Source organism: Scyliorhinus torazame, chromosome 12, assembly GCF_047496885.1.
Source record: "Scyliorhinus torazame isolate Kashiwa2021f chromosome 12, sScyTor2.1, whole genome shotgun sequence".
Lineage (NCBI taxonomy): Eukaryota > Metazoa > Chordata > Chondrichthyes > Carcharhiniformes > Scyliorhinidae > Scyliorhinus > Scyliorhinus torazame.
In genome coordinates, this window is record NC_092718.1 from 162,266,836 (window position 1) to 162,288,597 (window position 21,762).

A 21,762-nucleotide genomic window follows, 5' to 3' on the forward strand; every position below is an offset into this window, starting at 1 on the left:
AAATCAATCCATTGAAAAATTGATATTGGTTTAAATTATGATTTCCTAGTATGAAGTAATTATGAATGATGAGGGTCACTACCATTTTGGGACAGACCTATATGGTCTTGAAAGATTTCATTTTATTTTATTTATTTTTTATTCATTTACGGGATGTGGGCATCGCTGGTTAGGCGAGCATTCATTGCCTATCCCCAGTTGCCCTTCAGAAGGTGGTGGCGAGTTGCCTTCTTGAACTGCTGCAGTCTTTGAGGTGTAGGTGCACCCATTGTGCTGTTAGGGAGGGAGTTCCAGGATGTTGTCACAGCGACAGTGAAGGAACTGAGGAGTCGCGATATATTTGCAAATCCGGGTGGTGAGTGATTTGGAGGGAACCTTCAGGTAGTGGGGTTCCCAGGTACCTGCTGCTCTTGTTCTTCTAGATGGTAGTGGTCGTGGGTTTGGACGGTGCTGTCTCAGGAACTTTAGTGATTTACTGGTGTGCATCTTGTAGATGGTACACACGGCTGCCACTGTTCGTCGGTGGTGGAGGGTTTGAATGTTTGTGGAAAGGGGAGCAATCTAGCGGGCTGCTTTGTCCTGGATAGTGTTGAGCTTATTGAGTGTTGTTGGAGCTGCACTCATCCAAGCAAATGGAGGGTATTCTATTACACTCCTGATTTGTGCCTTGTAGATGGTGGGACAGGCTTTGCGGGGTCAGGAGGCGAGTTACTTGTCGTAGGATTCCTAGACTTTGACCTGCCCTAGTAGCTACAATATTAATATGGCTAGTTCAGTTTATAATGAATGGTAACCCCCAGAATGTTGATTGTGGGGGATTCAACGATGGTAATGCCATTGAATGTCAAGGGGCAGTGGTTAAATCCTCTCTTGGAGGAGATGGCCATTGCCTGGCACTTGTGTGGCATGAATGTAACTTGCCACTTGTCAGCCCAAGCCTGGATATTGTCCAGGTCTTGCTGCATTTGGAAATGGACTGCTTCATTATCTGAGGAGTCGTGAGTGGTGCTGAACACTGTGCATCATCCGCGAACATCCCCACTTCTGACCTTATGATGGAAGGGAGGTCATTGATGAAGCAGCTGAAGATGGTTGGACCTAGTGCATTACCCTGAGGAACTCCTGCAGTGATATCCATAATGATAATGATGTAAGGCTAGATCAGCTTGCAATTGTTAACTCCCAGAGAATTGTTGGTCATTTAGGATTTCCAGAAGGTTGATTCCTGGATTCAATACCGATCCTTGTTTACTTTGTTTAATCTGTTTACTTTGGCATGTATTAGCTTTGACACAAAACTAGTTTGCTAACTCTTGGTCCCAGATGATAGAAGCCATATTGATAAAATTAGTTTTCATTAAAATACATCTGGTTAGTAGGTTTAGCTCAGTATGAATACAATTGCCACGAGCTTCCACACCAAGCGAGGTTGCTTTTCATTCAAGCTTGGAAGCTTGGCTCCTCCGGGATCAAGCCTGGACCCCAGGGAGTGATGGAGGGTAGTTTTTGTTTTCTTTTTCTCCCTTTTGGAGAGCCGCCTGATGCAGTGGGTGGTTAATGTGAGGACAGCTCCAGTATTGGAGAAAATCTCCATTTAGCTCATGAGTTTAGTCTAAAGTTGTGGCAGAATTGTGTTAATTTATGGTGTTGCTAACTTTTGGTTGGTTCAATTGGCTCCGTTTTATAACCTTTGCTCTCGAGTCGCCAGGTGTCTTTATGATACCGCCACGAGGTTCAAGTCCAAGTAATGATCAATAACTCAACACACCGATTCGTAGGATTCAAATCAAAGCACATTTATTATACACCGTAATCGGTGCTCATGCACAAATTCTACGTCTAAGCTACTTCTACAACTAACAGACCTATACTTAACTTCGGACTGGCCCACCAGGTCAGGGGAACAAATGTCCTTTCGTTCGGAATCTGAAACTGCGGGATTCAAAACCGGTATGGACCAGTAGCTAGGAGCGCCTATCTCGTAGCGAGCGTCGACTTGAGACTTACTTCAGGGATGTGACAGCTTGGACCGTTCACTCTCAGGGGTTGCTTTGCGTTGCTGAGTGACCCGGTCAAGAAGAACAATTTGAACTTGGGGCTTAACTTATATAGTCCCCAGGGGCTTCCCGCCTTTCGGGGCGGATCCTGTACCTGGTTCTAGGTGATTGGACTTCGTTCCAATCGCTTGGTTCGATTTTCTCCAATACTGGAGCGGTTCCCTGATCGATGGGCGGTCTTGAGGTGTTTGTTAACCTCTTTTGCGTTGGCTCCTGCTGGCGCCGGGGAGTCTGGCTTAGTTTTGTGTGTCCCAAATGTTGCTATTGTTCCCGGGGATTGCTCATTAGTATGTAGATGGCTGCTACATTATTATGCTGATGGTCGCTGGTATCGATGCTGTCTAGGCTTTTGCAGAGTTAAATATACAGCAAACCTGCACCTGCTGGTTTCTGCCTGTGTTGGCTGAATTTCCCTTCAGCCGTTGCCGTTCGCCATTTTAAATCGGGACTTGGCCAACTCAGGTGGCTACAATGGTGAGAGGACATGTGCAAAATTAATGGCATCTCTCTACAATAATAACTTTCTGTCCATTCATATATTCAATGTAGAATAGACCTGCTTGTTAACAGTTGATCTTTCAGTCCAACCTTTACAAATTTAGCTAACCCATCTCCTATAATGGTCGTTCCTCTTTCCCCTGCAAGGATGTGTCCATTGTGCCCTTAAGTTCCATTCAGGGCCTCTTTCCAGTTTAGCATGGAAACACTATGGGCTGAATAATATGGTCCGCAATTGTGAGCGTTCTTTGCTGACATATTATCAGATGTGATGACCTTGCGTTGCGTTTCGCATGTAATCGTGCCAGTTCTGGATAATGTGTTAGGTGGGCAGAGCAAAAATCAGGAACCTGCCCATGTTATTGAAATTCAATTAAGGTAGGTACTTAAGCTTGTTAATGAAGTAATTAACTGCAATAATATGTAGTGTCTGCAACAAAATGCCTGCCACCCGGTGGGCACCACGGGGACTGGGATGCTTTATCAACTTTTTTTTTCAAATTTAGAGCACCCGATTTTTTTTGTTTCCCAATTAATGGGCAATTTAGTGTGGCCATTCCATCTACTCTGCACATCTTTGGGTTGTGGGAGTGAGACCCACATAGACAGGGGGAGAATGTGCAAACTCCACACGGACAGTGACCTGGGGCCGGGATCGAACTCGGGTCCTCGGTGTCGTGAGGCAGCAGTGCTAACCACTGCGCCACCATGCCGCCCCCCCTTAGCGACACACTTAATCACATTTTAGTTTAATATTTTAATTTTATTTACGATTCATTTTTTGTTTCAGGAAGTGTTCTTTTAAGGGGTTGCCCCTTTAATTTGTCTTTCAGTTTATTTTAGTTTAATTGGTCATTTGTTTTCTTCAAAATAAGAATAATCTGGTCTGCTTCAAAAGTAGGAATAAAACGGCTGCAACATCTGTTTCACACCATGTGAGGTTCACATTTTCTTTGAGGCAGCTTGTTAGGGTTGATTTAAAAGGTTCAGCTGAGCCCGAAGGTTTCATTTTAGCAGTTCAGGATTCCATTACTGCTGGAAGTCCTTAATTCAAGGAGCAGAGTGTCCATTTCAAACTTGTATTAGAGGCCTTTTTCCTCTCACTGAGTGCTCCATTTACAACTTGTCCATCACCCCAGGCTTTAATAATTCATATAATATGGGGATTGTGGTTTCTGTGGGAGACGACCAGCAGTGAGGAGAAGAGGAGGAGGAGAGTGTGCTGCGCGTAACCCAGTCCCTGCAGCAATAGCCATCACTGCCGTACTCAACCTCTTTGCGGCAGGGTCACTTCAGTGGCATAATGTAGCCTGTTGCACACCACTGTTCTGGGTCGCGTCCAAAGTCCTTTGAGGCTAGACATCCCGCCGTCCAACAGTGATTTGAGCAGCATACTCACCGCCTGTGGACCTCAAAGCCACCCTCCAAACTCAATTGGATCAGCTTGTGCATCATGAGGTTCCTTTCAATGGTGGGCCCAGAAGTCTGAAGGCTACTCACTTCTGGGTGTGGGTCCCATCCCTGTGCTGGAGCGTGTTAGTCAGCTCTATTACTTTGTCACCTCCAGATTCAATTACTCCAAAGCTCTCCTTGCCGAAAACTCAGGCTCTGCCTTTTTAAAATAATATCTCATCTAAAACCTGTTCATCCTATTCTTTTTTTTTCCCTTTAAAAAAAATTTAGAGTACCAATTATTTTTGCTCCAATTAAGGGACAATTTAGTGTGGTTAATCCATCTAACCTGCACATCTTTGAGTTGTGGGGGTGAAACCCACGCAGACATGGGAGAATGTGCAAACTCCACACGGACAGTGACCCAGGGCCAGGATTCGAACCCGGGTCCTCAGCGCCACAGTCCCAGTGCTAACTATTGTGCCACATGCCAGCCTGTGTGCATCCTATTCTGCACCAAGTCCCATTTTCCTTTCCCCTGCTCTTACTAGATGTTCTCAAGTCCCTTTACACGTCAAATTTTAAAATTATTGTCCTCATCTACATTCCCTCCATCATCTCAACCCTTCCTGCCTCTGCATCTTGATTTAGCCCACCGTCTCTGCTTGGTTTCTAATTCCATTGTTATTTCCATTTCTTCCTACAAGGAAACAGATTTAAGGCTTTTGACAGGAGTTGCAGGGAAGATATGAGGGAGAATTTTTTATGCATAAATGGTAATGACCTGGACGTCGCTGCCTTTGAGGGTGGGCAAAGCTGAGATGGTAAATAATTTCAAAATGAAATTGGGTTGGCTGGGGCAGTACGGTGGTGCAGTGGTTAGCACTGCTGTCTCACGGCGCTGAGGTCCCAGGTTCGATCCCGGCTCTGGGTCACTGTCCGTGTGGAGTTTGCACGTTCTCCCAGTGTTTGCATGGGTTTCACCCCCGCAATCCAAAGATGTGCAGGTTAGCTGGATTGGCCAAGCTAAATTGTCCCTTAATTGGAAAAAATTAATTGGGTACTCTAAATTTATAAAAAAAGAAATTGGGTTGGCGCTTGAGGGAAATAAACTCTGAGGGTTACAGGGATAAAGCAAGAGAATGGGGTGGATTGGATTGCTCTACTGTGAGCCAGTATGGATGTGATGATCTGAATAGCATTCACCCAAAAGCGTAATGACACCGACACTGTTTGCTGTACTTCCACTGGCAGAGCCTTTTCTGATTTAGCCTTGCACTATGGAATGCTCCCTAACTTGCTAGCTCTTCCTTCATCTCTCGTGGTTCTCCACACACCCCCCCCCCCCCAAAAGGTTGCGCAGTCTTCTGGTACCCCATCGATCTTGTTGGTTTAAAAAAAAATTCTTATTAGGTTACTCCTCGTTGCTGGCCTCGAACAGATTTTGGATCAGACCGACAAATTGCCCCTAAGTATCCAGGAAGCCTTCCTCTGACCCTCGGGTGGCACACCTAATCTTCTCCAGGTGGAGAAATTCCGAGAGGTCAGCGAGCCAGTCTGCAGCTGTGGGTGTTGCTGCTGATCGGCGGCCAAGCAGGATTCTCCGGCGTGCGATTAGGGAAGCGAGGTCGTTGGCCCTCTTCCCCATGTGCAACTCTGTCTGCTCCGATACCCCGAAGATTGCCACGATTGGGCATGGCTTCACCCTCACCCCCACAACCTTGGACATTGCCTCGGAGAAGGCTGTCCAGAACCCAGCAAGCTTGGGACAAGCTGGCACCGCTCACATTTGTCCTCCACCTCCGGGAAGAACTTGCTCATTCGGATTCTGGTGAGGTGCGCTCTGTGCACCACTTTCAGCTGCATGAGGCTTAGCCTTGCGCAGGAGGAGGTGGAGTTCACCCTGCTCAGTGCTTCGCTCCAGAGTCCCCATCCTACCTCTGTCCCCTGTTCGTCTTCCCATTTTTGTCTGGTCTCGTCCAGTGGAGTCCGGGCTCTGTCCAGTAGCTGTCTGTATGTTTTCCCACATAGCCCCCACTTTCTCGTTGCTTGTGCCTATCAGGTCCTCTAGTAGTGTGGTTTCTGTGGCCCCGGGGCACCCTACTGTCTCTTTGCGGAGGAAGTGTTTTATTTGGAGGTGTCTCATTTCCTGTCCTTTTGCTAGCTTCCACTTCCTCGTCAGTTTGTCTAGTGTCACCAGTCTGTGCCCTACGTAGAAGTCCCCGACCGTCAGTGTGCCCCCATCCCACCTCCATCTTTTGAAGGTGGCATCCAGCATGGCTGGGGGGAATCTGTGATTGCCGCATATGGGAGCCATGGGGGACATTTTGGTTATCCCGAAGGGTTGTCTCAGCTGGGTCCATGTTCTCAGCGTGGCCGCTACCACTGGGCTCGTTGTGTATCTTGTTGAGGAGGATGCAGTGCTGCTGTGGCCAGGGCCCGGAGGGTCGTTCCTTTACAGGATGTCTCCTCCATTTGTACCCAATTTGTGTCGGGTTCTAGTACCCATCCCCTCACTCTTTCTGCCGTTGCTGCCCAGTGGTAGTATTGTAGGTTCGTTAGAGCCAGGCCCCCTCTGACTTTCCCTCTTTGCAGTGTCGGTTTGGGAATTCTCGGGTTCTTACCCCCCCCACACAAACGCCATGATTAGCCTGTCTATGTTTTGGAAAAAGGCCTTGGGTATGAAGATCGTAATGGATCTAACCAGGAAGAGGAACCTTTGCAGTACATTCATCTTGATCGTCTGCACTCCCCCCGCCAGGGAGAGTGGGAGTGAGGCCCACCTTTGAAGGTCTCTTCTTACTTCCTCCACCAGGCTGGTCAGGTTCCACTTGTGGATCTGTGACCAGTCTCTGGCTATCTGGATCCCCAGGTAACGGAATCTGTTCTGGGCTGTTTTGAACGGGAGTCCCTCCAGCTCTCACCCTCCCCTGTTTGGGTTCACTGGGAATGCCTCGCTTTTGCCCAGGTTAGGTTTGTAGCCTGAGAAGGTTCCCAAACTCTTTCATTATTTGCAGTATTGCCTTCAGTCCCTCCTGTGGCTTTGAGACATAGAGGAGCAGGTCATCTGCACAGAGTGAGGCTCAGTGCTCTCTGTCTCCTCTCGGAATTCCCTTCCAGCTTTTTGCGTCCTGCAGGGCTATTGCCAGAGGTTCGATCGCTAGCGCAAACAAGAGTGGGGACAGGGGGCAGAAGTATTCCGAGCTGGTGGCGTTAGTTCGGACGCTCGCTTTGGGAACATTGTACAGGAGCCTCACCCAGGCGGTGAACCCTGCTCCTAGCCCAATCCATTCCAGTACCTCGAGGAGGTAGTTCCATTCGACTCTGTCGAAGGCCTTTTCTGCGTCCAGGGAGGCGATCACCTCTGGTGTTTTCTCCCCGGGTGCGGTGGGGGGGGGGGGGTCATTATTACGTTCAGCAGTCGCCTGATGTTTGCTGTGAGCTGCCTACCCTTGACACAGCCTGTTTGGTCCTCTGCGACCACCTCTGGTATATAGCCCTCCAGCCTTTTGGCCAGGACCGTGGCAAGTATTGGGCATCTTAAGTTTTGCAGCCAAGAGATCATTTCTTCACGGTTTACCATGTGATGTCTCTGGACAGAAAGGTGTATTTGCTCCAACTGCTGTTTGTAAGAAAGAGATTAAATTAAAATAATAGGCTTTGTTTCAGTTTCAAATTCTTAGCCTCTTGGTCTAGCTACAATTTAAATGCAAAATGCATATTTATTAACATGATCATGCTGTGGTGTAGACCTGCCACATCCACCACCCTCTGTAGCACAGCATGGACAAACACCGTTTCTCATTAGATAGTGATTAGTTAGACATATGGAGCTTCAGCAGCAGCTGCATGCCTCCTACAACCCATTCAAAAAACCGAGCCCTAGACGCGAGTGCATATTCTTATGCCTTCCCTCCAGGTATCACCTTGCAGCAGCTGTCGGGCTAAAGCTTCAAGTTTCCTCATCACTTGCACCATGCTGAAATCAAATGTTGTCATGACAGCTTGGATTGAGACAGCCACCTTGATGTTCTGGATCGTCAAATTCAATGCTGTATTGCAGACCTGTTGGCATCCATTTAATGCAATTCCTTGTGATGGCTTTGGCAAAGAAACAGCTTCTATCGGATGCAGTGCCAAGTGTCTGAGCTGCACGAGCGCGAAGAAAATGTGTTGACCATATAATTTCTAAATCTACGACTAGGTTGTTTTCCTGTGTATTAATCATTTGAGACACCGAACATCAGTGAAAGTATGATTTTTAGGTTTAAACAAATGAGTGCCACAGGTATTTTATTTCAAACCATGTGGTATTTTGAATTATTAGTCTTCAGCGTAGCTAGAATTTCAACATGCAACAGCTTAATTCATACCTATTAAAAACATGAACTGCAGAAAACCTTACTTTTCTGACTGGGGAATCGGACATAGAGGTGATGCTGCTTTTCAGCCAGTTAACGGAGAGTTAAAATGGACGCAGGTGATTGGCAGGGATGCATTCCCCGCCGACTCTTCAGGTGGCGGGGCAGGAAACCCTACCATCGGTAATCCAGGAACACATGGGCTATGTTGGAACTGTACAACACACCATTTAGGCCACGGCTGGAATACTGTGTACGGTTTTGGTCACTGCACTATAGGAAAGATGTGTTTGTACTGGAGAGGATAGGGAGGAAATTTATGAGTAGGTTCTATGGACTGGAGAAGTTTGGTTGTGAGGAGAGATTGGATAGGTTTGTCATTTACTTTTTTTGGAACAGAGGAGGCTGAGGAAAGATTTAATTGAAGTGTAAAAAATTGAATAGTCCAGATATCTAGATGGAATGCCGGAATTCTCTGACCATGGTGATTTTGTTTCCGCCGGCAGCGCATTCCCGCAGCGTGCGGTGGTTTCAATGGGAAATCCCATTGACAAGTGGCAGGAGTATAGAAACCCACGAAAGGCACAGTGTGGGACCAAAGAAGGCCCTGTACCCCTAGGACGTGGTGCCCATGAGCAGGGTAAGAAATAGGGTGAGAAATATGAATTTTAAAGGAGATTCAAGAAGAATTCTTTTCAGAGGGTGGTGGACATCTCTCAAACTCATTGCCTGAAAGGGTGGTCGATGCAGAATCCATCATAATTCAAGTGCATATCCAACTACTAAATGTTGCCGTAACCTGCAGACCAAGAGCTCGAAAGTGTAATTGGGCTGCATGGCTCTTTGCCAGCTGGCGCAATTGGGGCTGGTTTAGCACAGGGCTAAAGAGCTGGCTTTTAAAGCAGACCAAGGCAGGCCAGCAGCACGGTTCAATTCCTGTACCAGCCTCCCCGAACAGGCGCCGGAATGTGGCGACTAGGGGCTTTTCACATTTGAAGCCTACTTGTGACAAGCGATTTTCATTTCATTTCAGACATGATGGGCTGAGGAGCCTCCTTATGTGCTGTAACTTTCTATGTTAGATTTTCTGTTGTTGGTGATGATCATTGCCAACACTTGTGTAGCGTCATGTTACTTGCCACTTTTCAGCCCAAGCCTGCAATTGATGGCATCACCTCTCCACTTGCAGGATGATAGGACAGCACCTGAACCAATGCTACCTGGAAAAATATTCATGGAACTTAAGTAAATCATCGAATTTCTACAATTCAGAAGGAGGCTATTTGGCACTTCCAAAAAAGCACCTAATCGACATATATTTTGAAACTAAGGGGCAATTGGGGGGGGGGGGGGGGGGAGAGGAGATCGACGACCGGCAAACTCCACACAGACAGTGACCCAAGGAAGAAATTGAAGTTCGGGAGGCACGGTTAACATTGCTGCCTCACAGCGCCAGGGACCCGGGTTCAATTCCGCCCGCGGGTGACTGTGTGAAGTTTGCACATTTTTCCAATGTCTGCGTGGGTTTCCTCTGGGTGCTCCGGTTTCCTCCCACAATCCAAAGATGTGCAGGTTAGGTGGATTGGCTATGCTAAATTGCCCCGAGGTGGGATTATAGGGATAGGCTGGGGAATGAGTTGTGCTCCTTCAGAGGGCCGGTGCAGACCTGATGGGCCGAATCGCCTCTTGCACTGCAGTGATTCTATGATTCTATTTATTCTGTGAACCCGGGTCACTGGTGCTGTTAGGCAGCACTGTGCCACCCTGCTGCCCAAGTGAGGATTGGCCCAAACTCGGTGTCATGTTCCCAATCTGTTAACTGTGAATGTATAACACAGGATAATTCAGCACTTTCAGAACAGAAGGAAAGAGAATTAAGCAAAAAACTGGGATGAAATGAAAAATGAAAATCGCTTATTGTCACAAGTAGGCTTCAAATGAAGTTACTGTTAAAAGCCCCTAGGCGCCACATTCCGGCGCCTGTTCGGGGTGGCTGGTACGGGAATTGAACCGTGCTGCTGGCCTGCCTTGGTCTGCTTTGAAAGCCAGCTCCTTTGTGCTAAACCAGCCCCTTCTTAAAGCTGTCCTTTGTATCGGCTAAACCAGGAACCGAATTGAAGGGTGATGCAGTCAGTCCATGATCCATTTTCTTCTATAAAGACTGATGAATGTTTTGTGGATTCAATTTATACTTTTTGATTTATTTATGGGATGCAAGTGTTGCTGGCAAGGTTGCCCATCCATAAGAGCCCTCGAGAAGCTGGTGGTGAGCTACCACCTTGAACTGCTTTAATCCATGTGGTGTCGGTACACCCACAGTGCTGTTCGGTAGGCATACTGCAGTGGTGGTGTGATACTTACTGGTGGAGACTGAGGAACACTGTCTATGCAGTGAGTCACACACCTTTGGATCTGTATCTTTCTTGGCTTTTTTTTTCAGGACTGGTGTGAAAAGAGTGATGCCTTCAAAGTATGTTTCAATGGAATTTAGTTGGCTCTGGCTATTAAAGAACCAACACCTGTTGAAATAAAATAACAGTCAGTGTATTGTATCAGATGTAATTCCTGGCCAAATTGTCTTGAAAGATCCTTGAAACGGATTTAAGTCACAAGAATGAGAAACCGAAGGATAAATTTTGTGCTAAAACTGTTGACAGAATGCTGGCTTGTGACAGACAGTTACAGGCGCTGTTTCTTTCTGCAGAGGTTCCCTGTTGATGGTTGGTTGCATTGTATTTATATTAAGTGTTGCCTCCAGAGACATCCAAAGCACAGTGATTCCGCTTAGATTGCAGCTTTCTAATTTGTTTTTACATTGCACACTTGTGTGGACCGTGACCCATAAATGTTCCATTAATCTGATGGTTGTTTGGCAGTACAGAATTTGAATATTGCTGGGAAAAAGAGAAAAGGGGTGGGATTTATCACTCAATCCACTGCGTATTTTGCAGCGGCAGGAGGTGGCCCGCCATTGGTTGGCAGGGGAGGGGATCTTCTGGCCCTGTCGTTGTCAACTGGCTTTCCCATTGAATGTATCCCTTGTCACCCTGGGGCCACGCTGTCAGCGGGACTGGAATCCCACTGACGTGAATGGCTGGAAAGTTCGGCTAAGCTACCTAAATTTTTGTCTTGTACTCACCAAGCCAAATTGCAAGATGATCAGCAGTAAAGGGGCCAACAATTTATACTATATTAGAACAGAGTGCTGATTGGAAGGCATGGACCCTTAAGTGGTAGAGGTGTTGCCACGGAGAGCTTAGCAGGAATCCGTTAACTGCCAAGTTACTGTTCAAGCTAAACCCAGACAGGCAGACTCTGGTCAAGGCATGTCCATACATCGCTTTTTTTAACCACGCAGAAGCTTGGGGGACAGCTGTTCCTTTGTTCATTCAGCATGGAGGTTCCTTCACCGATCAGCGCTCTCTTCTGCAGCATAAGTTGTTTCCTTTACTGTTGGCAATCTTGCAACCTACCCTGAGAGGGCAAGATAAAAAGACTTAGACAGCAGGTCTCCGGTTTTCAGCAATATTCAAGTTCGATTAAACTGTTCCTTGTGCAACATACCATCAGGGCAGGTGAGTGAGTCTCAGCAGTTGATTGTAACATGAGCTGGAGGCTATTTGCACCCACCTGAGATGAAATGGAAATTCTTGCTTTTATCCCTTAAAGCTTAAGACTAAACGAAGGCTGCTTTCTTTGCTTGATACAAAGAACAAAGAAATGTACAGCACAGGAACAGGCCCTTCGGCCCTCCAAGCCCGTGCCGACCATACTGCCCGACTAAACTACAATCTTCTACACTTCCTGGGTCCGTATCCTTCTATTCCCATCCTATTCATATATTTGTCAAGATGCCCCTTAAATGTCCCTATCGTCCCTGCTTCCACTACCTCCTCCGGTAGTGAGTTCCAGGCACCCACTACCCTCTGCGTAAAAAACTTGCCTCGTACATCTACTCTAAACTTTGCCCCTCTCACCTTAAACCTATGCCCCCTAGTAATTGACCCCTCTACCCTGGGGAAAAGCCTCTGACTATCCACTCTGTCTATGCCCCTCATAATTTTGTATACCTCTATCAGGTCGCCCCTCAACCTCCTTCGTTCCAGTGAGAACAAACCGAGTTTATTCAATCGCTCCTCATAGCTTATGCCCTCCATACCAGGCAACATTCTGGTAAATCTCTTCTGCACCCTCTCTAAAGCCTCCACATCCTTCTGGTAGTGTGGCGACCAGAATTGAACACTATACTCCAAGTGTGGCCTAACTAAGGTTGGATTAACAGAGGCAGGCTCAAATTCCTCTTCAAAACCAGCTTAAAATGTGCTTTGATCATTTCTATACATATATAGGCATGGAAAAATGCAATAGGTCAGGCCAACTCAGTTGGTGGTTGGAGGGGGAGACGGTGGCGTAATGGCAGTATAACTGGACGAGTAATCCTGAGGCCTGAACTAATGCTCTGGGGACAGTGGTTCAAATCCTACTACTGTAGATGGTAGAATTTTAATTTGATTAATAAAATAGGAATTAAAAGCTAGTCTTTGTAATCAGCTATCTTTGATTGTTGTAAAAACCCTTCTGGTTCACTAATGCGCTGTAGGGAAGGAAATCTGCTGTCCTTACTGGGTGTGACTCCATGTGGCTCCAGCCCCCCGCAATGCTGTTGACTCTTGAGGAAAATGGCCCTCTGAAATGATCTAACAAGCTACTCCATTCAAGATGAACCTATTCAATGCTGGCCTCGTCAGCGACACCAGCATCCCATGAAATATTTGAATGAAAATGAAATGAAAATCGCTTATTGTCACGAGTAGGCTTCAAATGAAGTTACTGTGAAAAGCCCCTAGTCGCCACATTCCGGCGCCTGTTCGAGGAGGCTGTTACGGGAATGTTCAAAAAACACATTTACAAATTGCTGTGCAGTGATCTGAAAGTTACGCCAAAAGGACAAAAAGACCATGCACAACAATTTTTTCCTTTAAGATGCACACATGTGCGGCTGCACAACAATCTTGAAGGAATCGTCCAGTAAAACAAACAGGCCATGCACAAACAAAAATTAGATGGGACATTGGTCACAATCCAACTACTTGTTTTGCTGGAGGTCTACCCTCAAAGAGATTTTGTTAATATCCATTTACGCGATGTTTACATTGCTGGTTAGGGCAGCATTTATTGTTCATCCCCAGCTGTCCTCGAGAAGGTGGTGGTGAGCTGCTTTCTTGAACTGTTGCAGTCTAGCTACCAATCCGTACCAACTTCGAATCCCGCAGACTCAGAACCCGAACGAAAGGCCATTTGTTCCCCTGACCTGGTGGGCCAGTCCGAAGTTAAGTATAGGCCTGTCAGTTGTAGAAGTAGCTTAGACGTAGAATTTGTGCATGAGTAACGATTACTGTGTATAATAGATGTGCTTTGATTTGAATCTTACTAATCAGTGTATTGAGTTATTGATCATTACTTGGACTTGAACCTCGTGGCGGTATCATAAAGATACCTGGCGACTCGAGAGCAAAGGTAATAAAAACAGAGCAATTGAACCAACCGGAAAGTTAGCAACATGCACACAATGTCACTCTGATCAGCATCTTTCAGTCAACATATAGGATTCTCAGGAGGCTTGACAGTAGATGCTGAGAGATTGTTTCCCCTTGTAGAGTCTTGCACAAAAGGGCATAGTCTCAAGAGTAAGGGGCCGCACATTTAATTCTGATGAGGTATTTCTTCTCTTGGAGGGTAGTGAATCTGTGGACTTCTTTAGCACTGAGAGCTGTAGAGGCTGGGTTGTTAAGTATGTTCCAGGCTGAGAGATTTTTAATCAGTAAGGGAATCAAGGGTTATGTGGAATACGGCATTAAAGTGGAGTTAAGGATTGTATCAGATCAGTCATGATTTCATTGAATGGCGGAGCAGGCTTGATGGGTGAGTGGCCTACTTCTGCTCCTACGTCTTATGATCTGTCACTAATGGGTGGCACAGTGGTTAGCACTGTTGCTTCACAGCTCCAGGATCCCAGGTTCGATTCCCGGCTTGGGTCACCATTTGAGACATGCTCTCCCTGTGTCTGTGTGGATTTCTTCCGGGTGCTCCGATTTCCTCCCACAAGTCCCGAAAGACGTGCTGTTAGGTAACTTAGACATTCTGAATTATCCTTCTGTGTAACCGAACAGGCACCGTAATGTGGTGACTAGGGGCTTTTCACAGTAACTTCATTGCAGTGTTAATGTAAGCCTACTTATGATAATAAACACAATAAAAATTTTTTAAAAATTGGATTCTGAACTGGATCAGCCATATAAATGCTTTGGCTACAAGAACAGGTCAGAGGCCAGAAATTCTGCAACGAGTAACTCACCACCTGACTGCCCAAAACCTGTCCACCATCAACAAGGCATTAGTCAGGAATGTGTTGTGATACTCACCACTTGCCTGGATGAGTGCTGCTCCAACAATACTTGAAGCTTGACTGGCACCCGTTCCACAAACACTCAATCCTTCCACCACCAGCTAACAGTGGCAGCCGTGTGTACCACCTACAAGATGCACTGCAGGATTTCACCACGGCTCCTTGGGCAACACCTTCCAACCCACGACTGCTAGTATCTAGAAGGGCAGAGGACGCATGGGAGCACCAGCATCTGCAAGTTCCCCTCCAAGTCACTTGCCACCCTGACTTTGAAATAGATTGGATTGCAGTCGTTGGATTGAAATGAAATGGATTGCAGTTGCTTCACTGTAGCTGGTTTAAAATCCTGGAAACCTTGCCCCTCCACGCCCACTGACAACACTGGATGTACCTACACCTCGGGGACTGCAACAGTTCAAGAAAGCAGCTCACCACCACCTTCTCGAGGACAGCTGGGGATGAACAATAAATGCTGCCCTAACCAGCAATGTAAACATCGCGTAAATGGATATTAACAAAATCTCTTTGAGGGTAGACCTCCAGCAAAACAAGTAGTTGGATTGTGACCAATGTCCCATCTAATTTTTGTTTGTGCATGGCCTGTTTGTTTTACTGGACGATTCCTTCAAGATTGTTGTGCAGCCGCACATGTGTGCATCTTAAAGGAAAAAATTGTTGTGCATGGTCTTTTTGTCCTTTTGGCGTAACTTTCAGATCACTGCACAGCAATTTGTAAATGTGTTTTTTGAACATTGGTTACCAATTGCAAGATACAGGGCTATTTTCTGAGCATTCTGGAGTTTAAGCACTAGGGATTACCTTGGAAGCCCCTGTCAATGGCATGACGAGGATCTCATTTAGAAGTAGCGACTGGTGATATAATTTCATCTATCTAACTATTCCAGATAAACTCACAAATCCTTTAACACAATCTAACCCTCTGTTGAATAAGTTCAGAGTTTTTGTCTCCCTTGCTCACCACAGAAAAGGATACCAGGGGCGAGCTTGTACTTGCATCAAAAAACGCTTTCTGACACCCTGAACTTGCCCTTTAGCAATTTGCTCTTATACTTTTTTGTTCTCTAGTCAGCATTTCATGTAGTGCTTGACCAAAAATGATGAAGCCTGTTGAAGCTGGGTTAGTCCATTGCTCCTTGCATCCTTCTTTCAGTATTGTCCCTGTTCCTATGATGCACTGGAATGCCTGTGCCCTGTCTCCGCTTTCTTCATCTCGATGCTTTGCTTATCTATGCTAAAGCAGCGAGATGAAGAAAGCTGAGACAGGACACTGGATCATTTTTCTGGTAAATGACTAAATGTGGGATGGAGTTAAGACATGTCTAGAAGACAATGACTGGCTTGGGTCACTGTCTGTGCGGCGTCTGCACATTCTCCCCGTGCCTGCGTGGGTGCTCCGGTTTCCTCCCACAGTCCAAAGATGTGCGGGTTAAGTGGATTGGCCATGCTAAATTGCCCTTAGTGTCCAAAAAAAATGTTAAGTGGGTGTTACTGGGTTACGGGGATAGGGTAGAAACATGGGCTTGAGTAGGGTGCTCTTTGTAAGGTCCGGTGCAGACTCGATGGGCCGAATGGCTTCCTTCTGCCATTCTATGAATCTTTGATTCTATAAAAGGGAAAAAACTCAGCCCTGAAGTGTATTCCTACAATAAAACAACACTCAGTAAGGGGAGTAGCTGAGTTTTTTCCCTCTTGCCAGTTATTGTCTTCTATATATGTCTTAACTCCATCTCTCATTTAATCATTTACCAGATAAATGATCCATAACTGTTCCTTGCTTTAGGTTTACGTGGTCATGACACCCTGGACTTGTATGGGTGGGTGGATGGATGGGTGGGAAAACAGCAGATGTCCATTAAACATCCATGGATCAAGATAATTATCACACAGTAAAAGAAATGGGAAATAAGGGAATCATGCATAGAAACATACATAGAAAATGGATGCAGGGGAAGTCCATTCGGCCCTTCTGGCCTGCTTTGCCATTCATTATGATCATGGCTGATCATCAAGTTCAATACCTTGATCCCTTTCACCCCAACAGCTATATCAAATTCAATGGTCAGGGCCCTTACAATATGTGATAATGGGATCAGAGTGATTGAGTTTCCTGCTCACAATGTCATGAAACTACCTGACAATTTATCCGTTAAAGGATTCTTATGAACAGTTCTTGGCAGCAGGGAGGCACAGTGGTTAGCACTGTTGCTTCTCAGTGCCAGGGACCCAGGTTCGATTCCGGCTTGGGACACTGTCTGTGCGGAGTCTGCATGTTCTCCCCGTGTCTGCATGGGTTTCCCCTGGCTGCTCCAGTTTCCTCCTGCAAGTCCCAAAAGATGTGCTTGTTAGGTTAATTGGACATTCTGAATTCTCCCTTTGTGTGTCCAACTAGTGTGACGGAGTACACGTAGTAGGCTGAGTGTGACGACTAGGGGATTTTCACAGTAACTTCATTGTAGTGTTGATGTAAGCCTACTTGTGACACTAATAAAGATTATAATTTTTTTGTTTTGTTTTAAAAAAAAAAAAAATAATAATTTAGAGTACCCAATTCTTTTTTTCCAATTAAGTCGCAATTCAATGTGGCCAATCCACCTAACTTGTACATCTTTGGGGAGACACGGGGAGAATGTGCAAACTCCACACGGACAGTGACCCGGGTCCGGGATCAAACCTGGGTCCTCAAAGCCGTAGGCAGCAATGCTAGCCACTGTGCCACCATGCCGCCCCCATTATTATTTTTTTCTGCATCGCCATGAGTTATTTTGTCAACCCTGACAATATCTTGATCTATTTAGAAAGATGATGGAGTACCCTGTGCTGTGTGAACAACCGTCCTATTGTGGACCACCCTAACTGCAGTGCTTCATTCCCTCTGGGAGGTTGCCGCATCTCCCAAGATTAGGAGCCAGCGTGAATGAGTCTGCCTCCCCATATGTTTTGTAAGGCCCGGTTTACGTGGATATGATGGGGGATAGAATGAACACTCAGAGTATCTATATCTGCCGTTGATAAAACCTTTGGCTGACGGATGCCTTTTCTGTTTTCTTAGTTTTCAGTTGACAGTGGAAATGTTTGATTATCTGGAATGTGAGCTCAACCTTTTCCAGGCAGGTAAGTTGGGATTTTCTATTTTTAACTGAATTGAGTATAGTGTACAGTCTTTGTTTTCTCATATTGCACAGCACTACATCAGCCAAGTTGGTACTAATGCAGTCTCCTCCAGAGTCCTCTGAAAATGTTCCTGGGTAACGGAGTGCGTGACACGCCCAGTCGTTTTAAAGAAGCTGGATGGATGTGGCGATTAGTTGCACATTGAACTTCGATACATTTGTCCACTTGGCTCAGTTCGCAGATCTCTCATCTGAATCAGAAGACTCATTCACTCCCAAGACTAAAGACATGTTCTCGCCTGACCTATCAGCCTGACAAATCACAGAACTACAGCTTTGTTACACTCAGGCCATACTATGGATGAACTATTAAATTGAGGCTTTCGATGTCCTATGCCTGTTTTCATGATTCAGCTGAAAAATATTCACGAGCTTTCAGTAAAGAGCAGGTTCACCCAGTGTCCTCCCAAAATGAACAGCACAATAAGATACAGTTTAACCAGGCGGCATGGTGGCACAGTGGTTAGCACTGGATTCGATCCTGGCCCCGGGTCCCTGTCCGGGTGGAGTTTGCAACCCAAAAGATGAGCAGGGTAGGTGGATTGGCCACGCTAAATTGCCCCTTAATTGGGAAAAGAAAATAATTGTGTACTCTAAATGTATTTCAAAAAAATACAGTTTAACTGTAATTTATCTCACTTTCTGTTTGTGGGTCTTTGCATTGACCATTACACCACATAATAACTGTGGCTACATTTAACCATTTCAACATGAAAGACTTCGGAATGTCTTGCGATGTGCAATAAGGCACTAGATAGAAGTTTATTCTTTCTTGATTGATGATCCTGCAGTGATGACTTTGTTTGCATTGAGCATCCTGACCTTTCATGGGCAGCACGGTAGCCTTGTGGATAGCACAATTACTTCACAGCTCCAGGGTCCCAGGTTCGATTCCCGGCTTGGGTCACTGTTTGTGCGGAGTCTGCACATTCTCCCTGTGTGTGCGTGGGTTTCCTCCGGGTGCTCCGGTTTCTTCCCACAGTCCAAAGATGTGCGGGTTAGGTAGATTGGTCATGCTAAATTGCCCATAGTATCCAGAATTGCCCTTTGTGTTGGGTGGGGTTACTGGGTTGTGGGTATAGGGTGGAGGTGTGGACCTTGGGTAGGGTGTTCTTTCCAAGAGCTGGTGCAGACTTGATGGGCCGAATGGCCTCCTTCTGCACTGTAAAGTCTATGATTCTATGACTGTCTGACATCTGTAGCCTGCAGAGACAGGAATTCTCTAAAGCGGATTAAAAAGGCAATGCCTTGCATTACACAGTGTATCGAGCTAGTTAAAAAAAGATTTTCAGTCTGTCATGCTCGAGACCTCACACTTTGCTACAAATGTAAAATAGTCCATTTTTTTTTCAAGAAAAAAGCAAAGCAGTGGTTTCCTGCTGCTAATCTACAGTGAAACAACCACTCTTCAATTGTTTTGAAAGTTTGCAATTGAACTTCATGGCCCTGAAGGGACAAGCTGTATTAAACATAGCAGTGCCTTTGAAGCAGAATAATAAATATTTCTGAAAATAGAGATGTTGTTGAAGCTTTGCGTCTTGCACTCTCAGGACAAACTTGAGAATCACAAGTTTCAAACGATAGCAAACATGTATACTACAGTGGAAAAAGCTGCTGATTGGCAAGTCGACTCTGGTTGAGGTGTAGTCGTGGAGAAAGCAACAGGGAGCTTGGGCTCCAGCTGGTTTCAAGGTAATTTGAAAAAGGCGCAAGGCTTGAACGTATTCCTTCTGTTTGTAGACAACTGGTTGCAGTAGACAAATGTATTTCGCTTATAGAAAGCGAAAATGAGCCATGTTATTGATTATCTTAAATTGGTTGTTAGTATGGCTGTTTTGCAATCGGGATTGTTCAGCAATGCTGCCAAATCACGGAATCACCTGGAGCAGACAAAGCTTTGCTTGCGAGTTTTACAAGTGCAGGCTGGTTGATTACAAGTCTGCTATGAACAACCAGTGGAACATGTTTGATTCGATCCGCCAATTAATGGGATGTATGACTTACCTTCCAGCGCTGTAATTCATACATACAATCATAGACTTTACAGTGCAGAAGGAGGCCATTCGGCCCATAGAATGCATCGACTCTTGGAAAGAGCACCCTACCTAAGCCCGCACCTCTACTCTGTCCCCAAACCTCCACCCTATCCCCACACTTCCACCCTATCCCTGTAACCCCACCAAACCTTTTTTTGGACACTAAAGGCAATTTAGCATGCACATATCCTGCACATCTTTGGACTGTGGGAGGAAACCGGAGCACCCGGAGGAAACCCACGCCGACACGGGGAGAAAGTGCAGACTCTGCACAGACAGTGACCCAAGCTGGGAATCGAACCAGGGACCCTGGAGCTGTGAAGCAACTGTGCTAACTACTGTGCTACCGTGCTTCCCTCTGCTACCATGCTGTCCAAATCAAATGTTGCTCAATTCTATGGTGTTATGGGCCAGGGTTTAGAGAACCCCGAAGTGTATCATGGAGTTCACCTGACCCACAACTTTTAATAGGTTGTGGTATGGGGAGCACATGGCCCACTCTACAGGTGTGGTACAGCAGAAATGGAAAAGTATTTTGTGAAGCAAAACAATGTTTATTCTATGAACTCAAGTTAACCTTTTAAAAACATACAGTGAACATCTGAGCACCCATCAATTCAAATACAACCCCCAAAGAATACAACACTAAGTAACCCTTGAGCTTTCCTTTTAACATCCATAAGACTTAAAACAAAACCTTAAACAGAAGCACCTCAGGTTTAACTTCATTACTGTGAACAGTTACCACGTTGAAATCAGCAAATGGACACTCATAAGCTTGCAGAGATTCACACACATCCTGCTGTGATTGCAGCTTCTCCAAAACTAAAATGAAACCAAACCCACCCTGCAGCAAAAAGCCTAAAGCGAAAGGAAATAGCTTGCAGACAGCCCGGCACCACCCACTCTCTGACATCACTGCAGTAATAAACACCCATTTCTTAAAGGTACTCTCACTACAGATATTTATATGCACACCCATTTATAAACACCCGTATCTGAAAAGTACTCTCACATGACACCTTCCCCCCCCCCCCCCCCAAGAAAAAAAAAACCATCAACTTCAAGATGGTTTCATTTTTCACCTTCTCACTATCCTTTAAGAAATGCACACAGTAAATATACTTTTTCATTTCAAAAAAACAAACGCAAACGGGTATAATAATATAGTCCATTTCTTTTTTTTCTTTCTTCCTCGACTGAAATCCTTCTCGATTTTGTCACTTCGAACAAGAAGGTCTCTGCACGATCCAACCATTTCTCTACGCCTCGGCATTTCTCTTTAAAATCAGATACGTTAGTTCAATCTGATCACAGAGTCCCTTGTAATTCTCCAACACAGGAGCATTGGTTATCACAGCTTTCAGGCAGTCAAATGCCTGTTGAAAGTCCGCTGTCCACTGAAATTTTCGACGTTTCTGCAGCAAGTCCATCAGTGGAGCAACCACGCAACAAAGACTTTTCACAAATGTTCGGACAAATCCACTCATGCCAAGAAATCGCATTATTCCTTTTTGTGATGAGGGTATCAGTAACTCCTCAATAACTGTTGGTTTCACATCCCGTGGGACCATTTGACCCTGTCCGATTGTATCGCCAAGGAAAGCGACTTGTGCCATTCCAAATTCACTTTTGGCAAGGTTTATCACCAAATCCGCCTCCTGAAGTCGATCGAATAACTCCATCAGATGTTTTAAATGTTCTTTCCATGTCTGGCTGAAAATTACCAGACCGTCGATGTATACCGCACAATTGGGTAATCCTGAAACGACTTTGTTAGGTAACCGTTGAAATGTGGCTGTGTGTTGTTCATGCCAAATG

The 21,762-nt window shown here is 45.7% G+C and overlaps 1 protein-coding gene across 7 annotated transcripts in view; it reads left to right on the plus strand.

Moving 5' to 3' along the window:
- The window catches only part of hip1 (huntingtin interacting protein 1), a 402,236-nt gene that overhangs the window by 228,921 nt on the left and 151,553 nt on the right, over positions 1–21,762 (plus strand). For all 7 annotated transcript variants that reach the window (XM_072469314.1, XM_072469320.1, XM_072469315.1 and 4 more), the window contains one exon: positions 17,785–17,846. In XM_072469314.1, coding sequence (XP_072325415.1) covers positions 17,785–17,846 — 62 coding nt within the window. The remainder of the gene's footprint in view (positions 1–17,784; positions 17,847–21,762) is intronic.